At 44.5% G+C, this 14,136-nt stretch overlaps 1 protein-coding gene across 2 annotated transcripts in view; it reads left to right on the top strand.

Moving 5' to 3' along the window:
• Nucleotides 1–14,136, top strand: part of LOC119654601 — a 338,686-nt gene that overhangs the window by 276,919 nt on the left and 47,631 nt on the right. For both annotated transcript variants that reach the window (XM_038060072.1, XM_038060071.1), the window contains one exon: nucleotides 11,696–12,250. In XM_038060072.1, coding sequence (XP_037916000.1) covers nucleotides 11,730–12,250 — 521 coding nt within the window. In that variant the 5' untranslated portion in view covers nucleotides 11,696–11,729. The remainder of the gene's footprint in view (nucleotides 1–11,695; nucleotides 12,251–14,136) is intronic.

Here is a 14,136-nt window from a genome sequence, read left to right as displayed (position 1 = left end):
AAAATAGTGGAACAGAAGTGCCTTCTACTCGAAAAACGAACGGTGGTAGAATCCTAGTCGAATTAGGCCTGAGGGCAACAAATAAAGTTATGTTCTGTGAAGCAGTCAAGGGGCTTCTGGGAGAGAAGGCTTTGGTTTTTAGCCTGGAACCCACGTGCTCTCTGGAAATCCGAGACCTTGACTGCCTCATAGAAAAAAACGAGGTAGAAGAGGCTATCAAATGCGAATGTCCAGAGGTAACCAATGTCCGGATTGGTATCACCTCTGGAAATTTCCGAGGCCAAAAACTCGCTGTGGTGGAAGTTGCGGAGCAATACGAGGAATCTTCTAAACAGCGGGAAAATCAGAATTGGTTGAGTAGTGTATAGGATACGAATCTGGACCGCCCCAAGCAAATGTTATAGATGTTTGCATTATGGGGACACGTCTACAACCTGTCAGGGACCTAACAGAAAGGCAACATGCCGCAAATGCGGTCAGGCAGGCCGTAAGGCGGACATCTGCAACGAAAAGAGGAGCTGCGTGCATGCAGGGACCGTGTCACGTCTGATGAGAACGTTGTGCACACTGCGAGCTTGGGGCGGTGTCCATTTTTCAGAATAGAACTCGAGAGAACTAGGACACGGTCGACATGATTCGCATCCTACAAATCAATATGCACCGGAGTGCAACTTCTTACGAGCTGCTGGCGCAGTTGATATATTGCTCATCAGTGAGCAGTACCGAAACAAGGACCTAGCTTTCTTGTAGCCTGACATATCAGATGCCGCTGCTATTTGGGTTCGTGACAGTACCCTCCTTGAGCTTCTTGCACAAGGCCGAGAGAAGGGCTTTGTTTGGATTCGGTGTTTAGAGACAACGTTTTTCAGTGTCTACCTAACGCCGAATGAGACGATGCCGGAGTTTCGACGCAGGCTTGATTCTGGAGGACGCTATCTTGGGTACAGGGGCACGGATCCTTCAATGCCAAGTCACTTGAATGGGACATGGCTCACTCAGACTCCAGAGGGAAACGAAATCTCAAAATAGCGGCGAGAACAGACAGACTTTTAGTTTTAAACACCGGATCCACCCCAACGTTCCGGCGCCCAGGCTGCGAGGGAAGCATTCCAGACGTAACCTTCGCGTCGGAGTGACTGGTTTTGCTGGTGGACGGGTGGCGAGTTCTGGGAGGCTTCTCGGCAATCGATCATCAATACATTGCCTTTGAAATGGTTGACACAAGTTCTCGGTGTACGCCACTCCAGCGATGTTCCTGTGCATGGAACCGGTAGGTTTGTTGGAACTCTTGGAACAGATGGGGGTCGCGCTAGAGGGTATTTCTGGGAGTGGTGGCGTTGCAGCTGACACTGTCGTAAATTCAGTTATGAACCTGACAACGAAGGCCTGTGTTCTATGTCTAAGGGGGCATCGAGACGTGACAAACCTTCTATGTATTGGTGGACGGAGCTCCGGAAGGGTGTGTCACAAAACGTTTGACGCCGTTTGACTAAACGTCTAAACGGCCTGGAAGGGGCATGTGCTATAATCACAGAGTATAGATCAGCCAAAAGGAGACTCTGTAGCGCTATAAACAGGAGCAAAGCCCGCTGCTGGCAGGATCGGTTACAAACTGCTCACTCGATAAATCGGGGCTCTGCAGAAAGCCTGCTTACTTAAGGCCCATCAGATGGAAAGTGTTGTGCGGGTACTGTTCCCTGCGCTCCCCCACCCTCTATAAGAAAAAGTTCATCGAGGCAGTCCTCTCTATTAAAAACAAAAAGGCGCCAGAACCCGATTGTATTCCAATAAAGGAATACAAACTGCTGTTCGAACATCGACCAGATCTACTGCTTGGCGCATTCAGCGCTTGTGTGAAAAAGGGTATTTTCCCTTCTCATAGGAAGTTGGCGAGACTTTCGCTGATCAGCAAAGGAAAAGGCGACTTTGAAAAGCTTATCAGAAGTAGACTCGCTGAAGCGATACGCGTTGCCGGAGACTTATCCTCACGGTAGTTGGGTTTCAGATCAGGGAGATCCATAGTCGATGCTGTCATATAAGTCTTGGATGCTGTTCGTCAAGGGGAGGTACATAGCCGCCAAGCTCGACGGGTGGTGCTTCGCGTAACGCTTGACGTCAGAAACGCCTTTAATTCCGTAACATGGAAAGACATTTTAGGCACACTAGACAATATTTTTCACGTGCCGAACTATCTCTTACGGGTATTGAGGGAGTATCTGAGGAATCGCTCCTTGTTCTATGAAACGCTAGATGGTCAGAGGTGGTTGGAGGTCATGTCGGGGTAGCGCAGGGATCCATTCTAGGGCCGGACCTCTGGAACGCTTCGTATGATAGTCTGCTTAAACTCGACATGCCAGAAGAGTTGCGCTTGGTTGTTTATGTAGATGAAATCGCGGCGCTTGTTATTGCTGGACGCACTGTCGAACAGGCGCAAAGCGGATTTTGTACATTGATGCGATTGGTAAGCGGATGGAATGCTCATGGTTTTAAGCGCGCACACATAAACCGAAGTAGTTATCCTGACTGAAAAAAAAGAGGATTCCGACCCTGCGTCCCATATCGTTTGGCGAGTCGATAATCGAGTCAAAACCAACGGTAAACTACCTTAGACTTACTCTTGACCTATGGCTGGTTTCTAGATGAGCTTTTTTGAGCAAATCAAAGCAGCTGGAGTTTCAGCCTTAAGTAGGCTGATGGCAAATATTGGGGGTCCTATATGTAGCAGGCGACGTCTTCTGTTGAGTTGAACGCAATCTGTCTTATTCTACGGCTCTTGGCATGGAGGTATATCGTAAACGTCTCGCGCAAATACAGAGGCGGGGAGCTTTGCGGGTGGTGTCTGCATACCGCAGTGTCTGTGAACCGGTCCTGATAGTAATCGCGGGAGTGATCCCCGTTGCCCTTCTTGCTAAGGAGTTTAAAGCCATATACAAGCGCAAGCGAGAAGAGGCAAAGGAGGTGGTTTCTCGACAACGCATCCTAGATGATTGTCAACTCTTTTGGCAAAATGAAATTAGATGGCAGATGGACTGCGCGGCACAGAGGGAACTTAGGTGCATGGCTTAATCAGAAACATGGTGAGACTGACTTTTTCCTTACCCAGTTCTTAGGTGGGCATGGAGGTGTTCAGCTTTGCCTGCACAAGAATGGAAAGGCACAATCTTTGGATTGTGTGTTTTGCAATGGAGTTGTGGACGACGCCCATCACACTTTTTTTTCTTGTGGAAGGTGGGATGGGATTCGTCAGCAGCTCTATCTATACACAAGAAATCTCTCAGTAGACAACATTGTCGAGGAGATGCTAAGGAGCGCTGACAGCTAGAGTTATGTTGCGCATTACCTTCGGGTTCTTCTCGTTGCAAAGAAGATAGAGCTAGACTGATAGAGGAGCCAGAGGGCAGGGGGTTCCTCGAACTGACAGTTCCCTTTTTCTTCTCCCCTCGTGTTGGTCAGAGGAATTCCCTGATTTGAAGACTCCGCAAGGCGAGAGAGTTCGCGGGCTAGTCCGAAGTAATGTGACAAACGGTTCCAGGTTAGCTCTTTGACGATAGGGAAGTGTTTAGTTGGTAGTCCGACGACGTACCGTTACGGGGGTCCAACACTCTGTGCGTAAGTATGTATACAGTAACCCTAGGGTTTACAATTTCTTCCGGAAGGCTTGCCAGAGTGGAACCACTCAATTTATCTCCAAGAATCCAATCCAAGAAACTTCTGTATCCCATGTGCACCTATAAACCGCTCATTTAAATTCTTCTACTGTGTTCAGCTAAATTAAAATCTATTCATAACACGAGCATTTAATCAAATGTATCTAAACGCCATAACGCTCATCAAATGAGTAATTGATATACAAAGAAACCTAATTTGTACTTTCAAAACAAAATTATTCCGATCTACGGTTATTCATATCTATCTGAACCTAAAAACCACGCGAACCAAGAAAGTAGATCAACAAAATTAACTTTTACTTGCCCATAATGTTCTATAATTTATATCTTTTCGGTTATAATCATTTGGATGAAAGATAAACAACTGTATTCTGTTTTCGCCATATTAGAGGATCTCGGGCTCTTGTAGGTCTGCAATTAGCGTTGAAAACTATGCAAGTTCCGAAATAATCAACCTTTTCGTGCTTAGCAGATGAATATTAGTCTAAACTGTACCGTAAAACTATTATTCACTTTTCTATTTCCTCCCCGACCTATAAAGATAGAAAGATTCTCGGCAATATCTTGGGATTAACGCTAATGTTTTCATGTGCTCTACAATTTTTCCCTGAAAGCCCCTAGTCTGGGTTTATCAGTTGAAGTATCTGCGCTGCTGGTAGATAGTAGATATTGTATCTAAGTAGGCCTAGCTAAAGATGCCACATACAAAAAGAATTCAGTTAGGTCTATTGTAGGCCGTTCAGTTAATAAAGCATAATGATGTAACGGCAGAAGTAAGGCTCAGAACCGGGGAACCACCAAGAAGTGTTAACCCTGCTGTTCGTTAGTAAAACTAGTTGAAAACTGAATTAGTTACGCAGAAAATCTATTCACTGTTTTCTGATACCAGCTAATTAGGTTGGAGCTGGGGCTGACTGGCATGATAGGCTGGTTCCTGCCAACGGAGAAACAAATTAGATTATCTAACGATTTTGCCTTGCATCTCACTCTCTATGTAACAGCGTCTATAAATCTTCAATCCAGAGGGTTAAACCGTAATCTAGTCGTTCCAAAAGAGATTGAAAGTGATCACGTTGAGAAGACGCTGATTAATAGCGAATTGAGGTCCACCGGATCTTAAGAGATCAACCGGCATCTGTACAGCTTCACTGGCAGCAATCTAATCTGAGGTTGTTTAATAGACATTCCAATATCTGTGATGAGAACGCGCTTTTTTGGGGATACTCTTTCTTACATGAGACTCTGGCGGATTTTTTTTAGGACCCTGTTTGTGTTGGTCAGTAAGCCAAAGCTTATGACTTGTTCAAATCTAGATTAGTAACGTGATTAAATGCTGGTTTGTGAAGAGAAGAATCTGATTATGGAACCTACCATTATAGGGAGATGATAGATGACTGATTGATTTTAGAAAAATTGATGAATTGGATTATGGATGTGATAAAATGTTAAATTAACTTTCTCTTTTCATCACTCTTAGAAGTTAGCGCCTTGCATAGTGTGGACATTGGCGAAACAAATTTGATTTCATCAAGATAAATCTTCCTTGCGCCTTGACGACCAGTTAGTTGATTGGTTTCTGCTGCGCATCCACACGGAGGTTGATTATTATTATTGTTCAGATGAGAGACTCGGAGGGCAAAATAAATTAGTTGATGGCCGGAAACTATGGCTTGTTTTTCAGTTCTTCTAGTTTTTCATGCCATCAAAGATAGGTGCTACCACTCGAGAGTATTTCTATTAGGCCTGGATGATGGGCAGTACCAGTTTATTTTCTATTTTTGACCTACGACTCATCGTTTCAAGAAAATATCCAAATTTTAAAAAACTGAGGACTGACAGTTTCATTCAGGATAGAGGCAATTCATGAGATGCTACCTCACCTCTGTTTCAAAAACTCCGGTCTGGCATCAAGTGGATGTCGGCTCATATGGTGGCCATTTACTCCTAAATAGTTTGAACTCTTTTTCCACCGCTCTGTAGGGCAACCTACTCGTCGGCCATCATGGAATAGTGGATTTCATTCCATCCATTTCAGATATGTGACCTAGCCACTGCTATTTCCGTCTTCTGATCAATACTTCCCATATACCAAAGTTCTTTGTTGGAAATTCTATCAGGCAGAAGTAGGCACAGACACAGATACGTGGGCACCAAGGATGGGACCTTTTGTCAGTACCTTTCCTTGTGCTGCTTCCATATAGAAGCACGGAAAGGACTTTACCACTGAACATTCTCCACTTGATATTAGTTTATTAAAGAAAACCTTACCAAGGTGTCTTCGTCCGAGATCTGAGGAGGCCGGGCATCTGCATAGAACGTGCAGAGCCGTCTCCTCTTCCTCTTCACATTGGCTGCACATAGCCGAAACCACCACCTCAGTCTTTTCCATATGATAGTTTAAGGAGCAGTGTCCCGTTAGAAGCGCTACTAGGGTTTTCATGTCCCACTTCTTAAGGGACTTAAGGGACACCCGGCAAGAGTTCAAATTTCCCCACTCGACTGCGTGAATCCTTGCAATTTCATCCTTCAGAGTAGACTTCACAGTCGGATGGTGTGGCCGGATTCCAAAAGCTGGGTCTGGCTCCCCCATTGTGGATCCAGACTCTTGGCGAGCCTGTCTGTCAGCCTTCTCATTACCAGCGATGTCTGAGTACCCCAGCACCCATGTCAGGAATGTTTCGTTCAGTCGGCCAAGTTTCAGTAGCACCTGATGACAATTCCACACCAACTGGCTAGTTGCTGTTTAGTGCTGATAATGCTACCCCACTGGCGAAACAGATTCGAATGATGCGACCAGTCCATTTTGCCGCAAACATTCTTCTGCTGCCAATAAAATGGCTTATATTTCCGCCTTGAATATGGTCGTAATTTTTCCGAGGGGTCGGGCCAGTTCTATAATCGGATTCCCCGAGAACACCCCTTCGCCCGATCCGCCCTCCATGGCTGAAGCGGGGCAGTAACGGGAAGCACGCTAATATCCCTCCAATCCAAGACGAGGGCCTTTGTTTAACTCTCCGTCAAATCCAGCGGTCTTATTCCGCTTGAGCACATTGATGGCCAGTACGATTTTACTCCTGTTTGGGAGAGCGGTCCGTATCTGCAAGCGACGGTGACTAGCCATATCATCCAAGAGAGACAATATTAAACTGCATATTATACGACTGAGAACCTAACGAAGTCTTCGTTCCTCCTCTTGAATTGCTTATTATTGCAAATGAGGAGCTGGCCGTTAAGACCTTGACCAGAAGCCATACGGTTCTGAAATTGTTTTTATTTGCGGTAACTTATATCTCCCTGACTAGCATTATAGCAATTCGCGGTGCACACTTTGATGAACTTCCAGAAAATTTATCAGGGTATAGGAGGTTAAACGCGTTATTTTCGTCGCCACCGGCAGTGGCTAATAGAAGTGTCAATTCCTTAAGTCTATCGATTTGTTCTAACTTGTCCTCAGCCATCCAGGCCTTTTAATGACCCTTCCAAATATGTCCGACGACCTTAGTATTGCCTGAGGTATGAGCATTTTAATGGCGACTGATTACTGATTAAAGTGGAAGTTTCATGGTGATTGTGGTTGTGTCCATATCGCGGGCAGAGTTGTTTGTGGGATCAAGCGTGCAGTTGCGTTGTACCAATTGAGCGCCGTACCCCTCAGTTGCGGCAGAGGTGTTAGATAGGCCTCGCATCCACTGGCATGAATGCTGAGCCTGCAGTCAGTATAAACTAGTACCGCTGTGCCAGTCATGGCGGGGCTCTGATTGTGGTCTCCAAATCAATCTGTGTCCGGAGAGGACCTTGGGGTTATGCTTACACGGCAACTACCCACATTAAACCCTTACGACCTCATGCATGCAACACACAAGTAAAAGGAAGCTGCCATCAGGTGATTTTCCCTTTCGACCCTGATCGTCGAATCCGACGATTTTGTATTTTCCCTTTTTTTTTTGCAACCCGGGGGTAGTGCAAATTTGCAATTTTCTTCGATTTCCACCAGGCCTTCCATCGGCCGATTTTCCGCCATATCTTGCCTCCCCAACACGATAGCGTGAAAACTCCTGAATCTGGGCCGCCTCCCCTTTCAAACGAGGTTCGCCCACACGAATCCAACGATGTTCCTTTTTTTGATAATTTTTGTGACCCCGGGGGTCGTTGAATTTCTCTCCTGAACCTTGGCTGCCTCCCCTTTCAAACGAAGTATCGCCCACACGAATCCGACGATTTTGCATTTTGCATCATTTTTAGGACCCCGGGGGTTGTGGAAATTTTCAATTTCCTTCGATTTTCACCAGGCGTTTCATCGGTGGATTTTCTACCATATCTTGTCTTGCTGAAATCGTAGCGTGAAAATTGATGATTTTGAATTTCTCATCATTTTCACAACCCGCGGTTCGTGGAAATTGCACCCGTTACGCCCAGGGTTCCCGAGTCGGCACTAGTGTTAGCCATTGGCTCCCTTAGTGTTTGGAGCTCTTGTCTACTGTCAGAGTATCACCCTCCCTCCGACATGGTGCTTTCCTACACATCGCTGTCCAAGCTAAGCCCTAGAGAATCTAGGTCTACGACGTTCGGATTCTTCTCTTTACTGGGCAGCAGGTCTACTTCCCTGCTTGATCCAGCCCCTCCAGTCTCTATGGCTTCCGAGATTCCTTCGGAGACATCGGTAGGTTTTGCACCCGATGTCTTCTTCGAAATGTCTTTCCTCGGTTTTTTCTTGTGCCTTTCCCTCCCTTTGACGTTTGGTTGCCTCCAGGTATCAGTCATCCACCCCGATTGTTAGAAGGTTACCCTTGTCCTCCTCTTTGCTTTTGAAGACTTTCCATAATTGCTTGAGAAGATCCTTATTCTGGGGCTTTAGGAAGAAACAGTGTCATTATGTGTGCTCCTGGTATATCTTTCCAAGCACATGTCGAGAGTTCTGCTCCTCCCCAGCCTGGCAATTTAGGGAATAAAGTTTTAAGCCACTCCGTGGTGTCCTCCGCCACGCAATGTACCAGTATGTGACTTGGTCGAAAGCGCAGTTCGGTGAATACAAGCCTCGCATGCTATCCTTTGCACATCTGTCCGACGACAAGGACCTCCTCCTCGTTTTTGGCAGTATTGCCAGCCGGTTGCTCTTGACTGTACTAGCATAGCTAATGGCGGGCTTCCTGTCTTCACTCCTGACCTACCCGAGTTTTAGTCGCCCTCTTCAGGTTCGGGTTTGATTTTTTTGAGAGCATTCCATTTATGTGGGCTAATCTCCGCGGCTCCTCGCTTGCTGGAGTCCGTTAATGATGGCTTAGGTGTGTACTGAGTCTTCCTAAAGGTCTCTTCTGGCTTCAGGTCTTCCTTCAGATGAGGCAGGCACTATTTAGAACCTGCGCCACTGATGCCTGTCTCCCTCCTGATATCTGATATACTGATCTCATACATGCTTCTGTTTGTCCCTGTTTTTTGAGTAGTGGCCTTGGTTGGCGGTAGTCGGTTGCAGTAAGCCAATATTGACCTTGACTCCTCTGCTTGATTCCCATACTTTTTGGGTGTATTCACTTGACTTTCCGGAGATGTGCGTCCGTCTCGTGGGCCAGTTTGTGTGCGGTACGAGGTCCAGCTTGCTTGCTGTTATTTGACTTTTTTGCCTTTTGTTTACTCATTTGATTCTCACGAGTATGGGGGTTACGCGGTCCGGAGTGCCATAGCACCTCGTAATACGGTAAGGTCAAACCTACTCACTGAGGCATCAACGTGTCAGTGGGGCTTCGTCCGAATACACTCAGTCAACCCGAATGCAAACTATCCAATGTGCATGGTTCGCATAACACCCTAGATTGGGGAGGTGCTTTTCGACTCCTCACTCTAGACTCGCCGCGTTTTATTAATACTAAGGTCGCCTTCTCGTACATGGTATGGCTGACACACCCTCACTAACGGTCTAGAGGCTTGGTTCCTGGAGAGCTATATATCACCCTCGAAGAGAGATATATCACCCTCAGGGAGAGACAGGTTGGCTCCCAAGGACTATATTCCGCGCCAGTCTATTCTGCAATCCACTGCTTGACCCTAGTTTTATCACCTTATCCTAGGTATGGTTTACGTTTCGGTAACAAGAAGAAGAATCGAAGTTTGCAGATTGCTAGCCCAGAAATTTCTATCCCTTTTAGTCGCCTCAAGCAGAAAATACATCTTGAGTGCCAAATTTAAAGGGGAGCTGTCACCTCAGTAGCGCAGCAGTGCGCAGTAGTGAACCCTGTTAATATGGCTCCACCTTCTCCCGGAGATGACTGGATATTACACAGCTATTCAGACTATAGTGACTTATCCCTCCACTTTTCTCAAACGGGCTTGTGAATATATGTAAGGAAGTGAATATCCCCTTGCAGCTGCAGGACAAAGGTGAGACGCAGGGTTTGATATGTTGCCTCTGCCCTTACAATGCAATACACAATACAAATCCTGGTAACCACCGTTTTCCGTGGTCATTAGCTTGGTTCGGTTGGAAAAAATTTAACAAGGATACAAGGCCATAGAGAGAAAATCAGAGTCCAAGGTGAAAATTATTCGGAAAAAAACAAGGCTCAGGGTGAAAATTATGCGCTTCCTCTCGTCGAAATTTATATCCCAAGCGTCCGAAAAAACTTCGGTTGCGGGAAGAATCCTCTCTTTTCCACCCCTTCGCGTCAGGACTGTATAAGGTGGACAGTGTTTAATAAATTGGTTAGTCGAGTCTTTGTGGGTGGTAAAGTGATCCTGAGTTGACCATCTATTTGATGGCAGACTGTCCGTAGTGTGCGGACTACTCTTTTTCTTAGGTAAATACCCAATTTTTCATTTGTTTAGTTTACTTTATTGTTCGCGGGTCGTTTCATTGGCCAAATAATTTTCAATTCGCCATGAAAAAGCAACTGTATACTTTTTATGCTATTGCTGGCAATATGAGCAACCAGATGCACATACGCTAGGTATGGAATTGCATCACATTGGATGGAATATGGAAAAACCGAGTCGAAGCAAAGGAATAAAGGGCTTGGAGGAAATATATTCTCAAATCTATATTATCAGTTTGAATGCGTATCTTTTGTTTATTTCTGCGTTTTTAAATCCTATTTACAGGCTCGCCTGTTTACTTTTTTAAGATCCTCAAAATCCCCTGGCGATGGGTAGGACGAACAAATTTTCTGATTATCAATGCTTATTTGCACTTCACGGTGTAGACCCTATGTGCCAGGTTTAAGATACGTGAATCTTGTTCAACGATGTGTGATGAACCGAAGTGTTAGGGATTCTTTCCATATTTTCTAATTGACTAGCAAAGTAACTTAAGTGCGCGTATCGAGGGCACTTCGGTGGAGCTACACATATTGCACATTATTATATGGGAGTAGCACCTCGAAAGGGTTCGCTACTGATACTAAAAAGCTGCACGTTCTCATTAATTCATATTTGCGTCGTGCCATCAGAATGCTATGGTCTGAAACAATGATAATGAAGAACTTCGTCGGCATATGTACCAGACACCCGTGGAGGTATTGGTCAAAGAGTGGAAGGGGCAGTGGATAGGTCACATATTGTGAAAGAACGATAATTGCATTGCGGATTACACACCAGCTCTGACTGCCTAAAAGCCCTAGAACTATGTGGCATGGATGAAGAACGCTTCTGGGAAAATCGTGGAGAGAGTTGAAGGCCATTGCCAGGTACCGACTACAATGGTGCGTAGGTGAGGTTGACGCGCTACCCTCCACACTGGGGTTTTCGGCAACGATATGTTCTTTAGGAAGATACTTAGTTTCTTATGATATGCTTGCGCTGATGATGCCAAAGCATGTACCGCTGTAATATAATTCTTGCCAAAGAGAACTCAAAGATTTTATTATAATACAAGATTGAGATTTAAATTAAAAGTATAAGACTATATTCAGTAGTTAGAAGGGAGAGTAATATGGAGACACCCCCGTGTATTCCAGACAGTTAGATGTCCTTAAAGCCAATACCATCAAAGATTTGGTTAATGAAAGTATATCTAATTTTCTCCTTTTTCTTCATTTCAGATGTGCAATAAAACAGCAAATAATCTAAATCAAGATGAAGCTTCGCCAAATATGCCTTTTGGTTATGTTTCATCAATTGTTGTGTCACGGTAGCTGGGCGCTTAGACCTCCTCCATCAAACTCAATTCCTCTAGAAAACACCGATGAGGACCACTCAACAGCCTCTCAACCATCTGCAACAATATCGCCCACTTTCAACCCAGCTAATAAAATTCTTTCAGTTGAAACGAATTGCACTCGAGATTTATTCGAGATACGGATTGATTTGGGTAAAAAATTTCGCGGTATTTTATTCGCTAAAGATTTCGTTGAAGAGTGTCGGACCCGCGGCAATCAGGCAAATCATGTAACCTTAAGAATTCCGACGTCAGGGTGTGGAGTCAGGTCTGAGATGGGAGCTGATGGTGGCTTAGAACTTTCGGTGAAAGTGATGCTTCAGATGGATGGAAAGTTGAGACAACGATCAGATATTGAAAAAGTGGTTAAATGTAAATTACCAGCTAATATGATGATGGTGGATGTAATGGACAGTGGAGATGCGAAAAAAAGTACAAGGTAGGTAGAAAAACAAAACAAAACCTTATTAAAATCGGTTTATTGTCTGTCTGTCCGTCCGTCCGTCCGTCTGTCTGTCATACCTTATATCCCAGAAACGGTTACTCCTATTGATACCAACCCCATTGGATGCAAGGTGTAACATAGTTTCGGGTTGATTTTCACCCAGTATAGTCGTGTGGGATATTAAATGAAAGGTCTTGATTAGTACTTTATGAAGCCGATATTAGTTTTGACATTGGATACAAAGAGAGAAGAGAAGAGCGCCGGGTCCGAAAAAGTCAGTTACTTCAATGAACCGTTCCAAGAAACTATCCAACCCAACTATCTGAAAAACAGTATAATGGTCCATTCGCATGATATTTAGGCCTTAAAAGACTCTCTATACCGATACCTGCTTAAATAAAGTTAATAATAGCATATTATTGTATTTATTATAAGAATTTTTTTAGAAATTGACTGGTAACCCCCTTAAGCTTAAGCTTAAGCTAGAATCATCAGCTTTTACAGAAATAGACAATAGAGCATGATACTGCCAACTTTGGTGGAAATCGAACTATTACTAACAAACTTATACTAGATCAAAATTTCAAATTTGTTGCATTTTAAGACGGGTTATGGAGAGAGAGACGAGCTCACCGCGCACTATGTTCCTTATGAAGGCGTAAAAGATGAGCTCATTGGGATGTTGAGAGATGTCAATTGGGTTGGATGTGGGAGAAAGTTTTGGGATCTTCGCAATAAAAAATGAGAAATGATTTGCAGAGAGGACTGAGCCTTGTGGGATTCCAGCTGAATTGTTGTAAGAAGTGGACATCTGCTTGTAAACTTTATTTGAGTTTGTCGCCAATCTAGAAAGCTAAAGACTAGAAGGCGGAGATGTAAGTGAGCAATGTTGTTTATTTTATAAACCAATTACGAGAAAGGCTATTGTAGGTGTCCTGCGATCGCTGTACACCCAACTTGATGTGTCTTCGTAGGTGTGTTCTTCCCTTTGAATTAGTCTTTCGTATCGTCCTCCGGAAAGTTGATAGCCCAATCGCTATCCGAGCAAAATCAGGCAGTTCTCTCTTACAACAAAACCTAGGTTTTTTGCTGAAGAACTTGCATCATTATGTCTTTGTTCTGTAGAAAACTCCATCGTTTTCAATGATCAGCTTGGCGGCCTCCTTATTTTAATCCTTGTCGGTTTTCTACAGGCTCTCCCTCTAGCTGGAATAAAATATCCTGCCGGTTGTTCTGCCTTCGTAAAGGAGCAACGAATGTCTGTTCCACAACTAACCCAGAGTTTTCTTTTTGGCCAGCTAAAGTTAACAATTACCACCAACTACGGGCGTTGGAGGTTAGGCTGCCCAAAGTAAAAGCTATCCTTATTGTCGCTAACACAGAGCTGACTTATACAATCCTGTATCGCACGCCGTACTTCCATCTTGCCGCTTCTGAATTCTGAGATCGAAGTTGCCATTTAGGTTAGCACCTATTTCAGTTTCGGGTATTTTGGGTTTGTAACAATGTAGCAATTCTATAAATCCTCCTTTTCTTTGTAGAACACATATTTGCAGTTTTTGGCACTCCTTAGTAGTGTACTCTTTATCTCCAAATATCCTAAATCAAACGAACCGATGATCACAATTTTGCATGCATGAATTAAGTAGAGCCGTAGATAGAGGGTCCCCCCCAAGGTGAATAGGTGTTCTACATCCTTGTTGTGGGGCTGCTCTCCCCTCTTCAACCCCGATGAAAATTCATGGCGAACACTCTCCTCACTTTGAAAGTTATGGCGGTTCAAATTTGATGAAGTTTAATAACGAAACCGATCACGACGAGCCGAACCCGCTTGTGAACGGGACAAATGCTAAAGAAAAAGAAGATCACCAAGTTGAAGT

This window comes from Hermetia illucens, chromosome 4 (assembly GCF_905115235.1).
Source record: "Hermetia illucens chromosome 4, iHerIll2.2.curated.20191125, whole genome shotgun sequence".
In the NCBI taxonomy this organism is placed as follows: domain Eukaryota; kingdom Metazoa; phylum Arthropoda; class Insecta; order Diptera; family Stratiomyidae; genus Hermetia; species Hermetia illucens.
This window is presented reverse-complemented; position numbering and strand designations above follow the sequence as displayed.